The sequence below is a fragment of the Aureococcus anophagefferens genome (assembly GCF_000186865.1).
Source record: "Aureococcus anophagefferens unplaced genomic scaffold AURANscaffold_285, whole genome shotgun sequence".
NCBI classification, from domain to species: Eukaryota; class Pelagophyceae; order Pelagomonadales; family Pelagomonadaceae; genus Aureococcus; species Aureococcus anophagefferens.
In genome coordinates, this window is record NW_008705818.1 from 171 (window position 1) to 4,270 (window position 4,100).

General features: G+C 71.4%; 2 protein-coding genes across 2 annotated transcripts; one reads left to right on the forward strand and one right to left on the reverse strand.

The window, feature by feature from the left end:
• Positions 1-2,523: 2,523 nt before the first annotated feature.
• On the forward strand, positions 2,524-3,183 carry LHC61 (putative plastid light harvesting protein; the record flags this gene model as incomplete). Its single annotated transcript, XM_009044383.1, has 1 exon — positions 2,524-3,183. The coding sequence occupies one exon, from the start codon at positions 2,524-2,526 to the stop codon at positions 3,181-3,183; it is 660 nt and encodes a 219-aa protein (XP_009042631.1).
• An 85-nt stretch (positions 3,184-3,268) lies between these two features.
• On the reverse strand, positions 3,269-4,099 carry AURANDRAFT_60390 (hypothetical protein; the record flags this gene model as incomplete). The annotated part of the gene is made up of 1 exon (XM_009044385.1): positions 3,269-4,099. One exon carries the CDS (start codon positions 3,791-3,793, stop codon positions 3,374-3,376), a length of 420 nt encoding a protein of 139 aa, XP_009042633.1.
• Position 4,100: the final 1 nt, after the last annotated feature.

Here is a 4,100-nt window from a genome sequence, read left to right on the forward strand (position 1 = left end):
GCTTGGCGCCGTCGGGGCTCCAGCGCGCGCAGTTCACGGACCCGTCGTGGCCCTTGCGCAGGCTGCTCCGGTAGACCGGCGCCTCGGCGTCCGGCGCCAGGGACCAGAGCCGCACGTCGCCCTCGCCGCCGCCGCCGACGGTCGCGAAGGTCACGAGGCCGTCGGACGCGTCGGGGTGGCAGTCCACGGACATGATGCGGTCGCTCTTGCCGCCCTCGAGGCTGTGGTAGCTGATCATGGGCGAGTCGACGCGCATGGCTGCGACGGCGCCCGCGGTCAGCGGGCTGGCGGTGCTGCGCGTTCAAAAGACCTGAGTCGGTCGCAGCGCTGCAGCATTCAACGAGGCCTTCAACGTACATCTAGGCGAGCCATCTAGGCGCGCCCATAGGAGGCTCATAGGCCTACCCATACGGCGAGGATCCCGAGAGAGAGAGAACGCGCGGCGTGTGTCGCGAGATCGGGCTTCCGTGCCTACTGCGAGTCGTCGGTCGTGGGCGCGGCGGTGACGACGGAGCCGCAGCAGCAGACGCGGAACGCGTCGGTCGTCGTCGTGACCTAGCACCACTCTAGGCCGTACTCACAGTCTCTCACCCACCGCACCATCCCCGGCGTCATGGCGAAGGTGACGCCCAAGGCCTCCCCGGCGTCTTCGAGGGCGGCGACGGTGGCCTTCTTGACGGCCCGGGGCAGCACGCAGCGGAGCTCGAGCGTGCGATGTCCGAGGCCGTCGGCGACGCGCGTGACCGTGCGGAGCGCGAGCTGGACGACGTAGTCGGAGCCCGGCCGCTCGTAGAGGCGCCGCGTTTCGTCCGGGAGAAGCCGCTCCGCCCGCCGGAGGAGGTCCGCATCGGGCCGCGGCGCGGGCGCGGCGAAGGGCCCGGGGAGCGGCCCGACGTCGACGTCGCCGATCCGCGCCCCGAGCTCGTCGATGGGTAGAGCGACGCGGAGCGTCTCCGTCGCGCGCGCGGCCGGCGCCGGGAGCCAGACGTTGAGCCCCCACTTCTCGCCCGCGACCACGGGCGCGCCCGCGTGCTCCGCGCGCCGGTCCGGCCGGTCGCCGTCGACGTTGCTCCAGCAGAGCGCGGACCGCGCCGGCGGCAGGAAGAGCGACCCGCCGCCCTCGAGCGCGTCGCCGCTCGTTAGACGCGGGAACGCGGTGCCGCCGCCCGCGTCCGCGCGCGCGAGGTAGACGAAGAGCGACGTGCGCCGCGGGAACGCGCCGTCGGCGTCGCGCCGGAGCACGTCGTGATGCAAGCGATACTCCTCGCCCGCGCGGTAGTGGACGACCTGGAACTCGACGTCCGCCGCCGGCACCTCGGGGAAGTACCGCCTTGTGATCCGCTGCAGCGCGCCGAGGACGGCGCCCGCGCCCGACGCGTCCGTGAGGAAGGCCGCGCGGTTGCTGCGGTAGCCGGCGGCCGCGGGCCGGGCCGCGGCGCCGCCGTCGCCCATGAGGCCGCTCGCCGCGAGCCGTTTTTTCGCCGCGTTGATTATTTTCCGCGCGAGGGCCTCGTCGACGAAGTCGGGCAGCACGACGACCTCGCCCGCGGCGGGCCGCCGCCAGGCGACGGGCGCGGCGTCGTCGGCGGCGTCGACGCGGGGCAGCGGCAGCTGCGCGGCGTCGACGCGGTCCGTCGCGGCGTCGACGCCGTTCGCTCGCAGCCACCGCAGGACGCGCGCGCGCGCCGCGGGCCGCAGCGTCTGCCAGGGCGCGGGCCGGCGCGCGGCGACCGCCGTGAACGACCGTTCGAGGTCGCCCCATCTCACGACGTGCGGCCCCGCCTCGCGCGGGTGCGCCGCGACGGACGTCGGCGATCCCAGCACGGCGTTCGCCGCGCGGCGCTCGACGTCGCTGCGGCTGCAGACCCAGGCCGGCGCCTCCGGCGAGCACGACGGCGCGCCGCTCCCCGCGCGCCCAAAGTCGACGACGACGACGTCGAACTCGTCGTAGGGCAGGTCCAGCGGGACGCGCGCGACGAGCCGCTGGCCGTCGCGGAGGACCGCGCTGACCTTCGCGGCGCCGTCGAGGACGCCGCCGTCCGCCTCGAGCACGACGCGCTCGACGCCGGCGGCCTTGGCGACGGCCTTGGCGAGGCTGCGCATGGGCCGGTCGAGCCGCGCGAAGCGCAAGGCGTGGGTGCGGCCGAGGCATTCGACGGTGAGCCTCATGGGTCAGCGCGGCATGGATGGCTCGTCAGGCGACTGCCTGTCGTGGGCATGGCTTCCGCGGCAGCCACGGGAGGCTGCTAGCCTGCGGAGTGACGCGAGGAGGCTGCCCATCGCGTTCAACCTGTTGACTTGAGGGTCAACATGGCCGACTTGAGGCCGCAATCCGATCCGAGACTCAAGCCTTTTTAGAATCTCAACCTCGTCGAATGCAGCGTCCAGAACCCACCCACCCAGTCCCCAGTTGCACGCGCGACCCCGCCGCGACCCCCATACACCTCGTGCAACCCCACCGCAACCCGCGCGGCCGCGACACGACCCGAACTCATTGCGCGCGCAGGCCTCCCACACGCCACCATGAAGCTCTCCCTCGCCCTCGCCCTCGTCGCCCCGGCCGCGGCCTTCCAGCAGTCCTCGTCGACGGCCAAGGCCGCCAGCGTCGTCGCCAAGGCCGGCGAGTTGCCCGTGCCCGAGATCGGCCTCGACCCCTTCCTGTCCATGTCGACGGTCGTGCCGTCGGGCAAGTTCTGGGACGAGCAGGAGTCGCTCGCGCGCCGCCGCGCCGTCGAGATCAAGCACGGCCGCATCGCCATGACCGCGTTCATCGGCATGATGGTCCAGGAGCTCGGCATCACCTTCCCCGGCTCCATCACGCTCGACGGCTCCGTCCAGTTCTCCGACATCGGCTACGGCTTCGACGCCATCGAGAACATCCCCAAGTTCGGCCTCTTCCAGATCGTCGCCTTCGGCTTCATCGCCGAGACGGCGGCCATGCCCGCGACCCAGTACACGGGCGGCCCCCAGAACCTCCCCGGCGGCTACGACGGCTCCGCGGGCACGATCCCCGGCGGCTACCCCTTCACGAACCAGATCGAGGACCCCACGGCCCGCCAGCGCGCCCTCACCTGCGAGCTCCAGAACGGCCGCGCGGCCATGCTCGGCGTCACGGGCGCCATGCTCCACTCCCAGCTCGACTCGTGCGACCACCACTTCTTCTACCCCATCACGCACAACTAAGCCGCCGCCGCGAGCGGTGAGCTCGGCGCCTCCCCCGGCCGCCTCCTCGATGCTCCCGCGCGCGCGTCTAAGTGATGTCCGTCGTTCTTTTAGCGCGGCGTGTTTCGCTGGGTCTTCCTCGCGCGTTCCGCGGCTTTGGACGGCGCGCGCGCTTGTGCGCTCGCATGACGGCGCACGACGTCGTGTTCACTCACATGACGGCGCACTTGGCGTCGTTGACGCGCGAGTAGCCGAGCTTCGTGTCGAAGTACTTGATGGGAAAGCCCGTCGCGTCGAACTTCTTCTTCGTCTCCGCGTCGAGCGTGCCGTAGATCTCGATGGAGAAGCCGTCGCCGAACTCCTCGGAGTGCTGCTGCACGAACTTCTGCAGGGGCGGGTTCGTGAGGTGGAAGAGCAGCGCCTCGTCGTCCTTGTAGACCTCGCTCCAGACGAACATGCGCGGATCGTCGGGATCCACGTCGAAGGTGTGGTGCAGCATGCCCGGCTCCGACTCCATGACGGCCTTGTCGGCGACGCGCGCGGCCGCGAGGTAGGCGTCGACGTCGGCGTCGGGCTTGATGTGGCACCGCGCGAGCAGGATGAAGGGCGTCTTCCCGTCGTAGGCGGCCATCGCGCCTGCGCGCGGCGCGATGCGGACATTGGTGCGCGCGCCGCGGCGCGCGCTAGATATTGCGACCGATAGCCGATATTTGGCGGAGCGATGCGCGGTGCGGCGCGCGCGTTGCGGCGGTGCGCGCGCTGGATATTGCGATCGATGACCCATACACCCATGTTTTCAGAACGTGCGCGCCAAATATCGCTCTCAGCGCTTGACGCGCGCATCCAGGCGGTTCCAGCAGCACAATGGAAGGGCCGCGCGCGACTTTTGCTTCGACGGACACCGCCATGCGCGTGGGTCGGGTCGTCGAGTGGTCTGG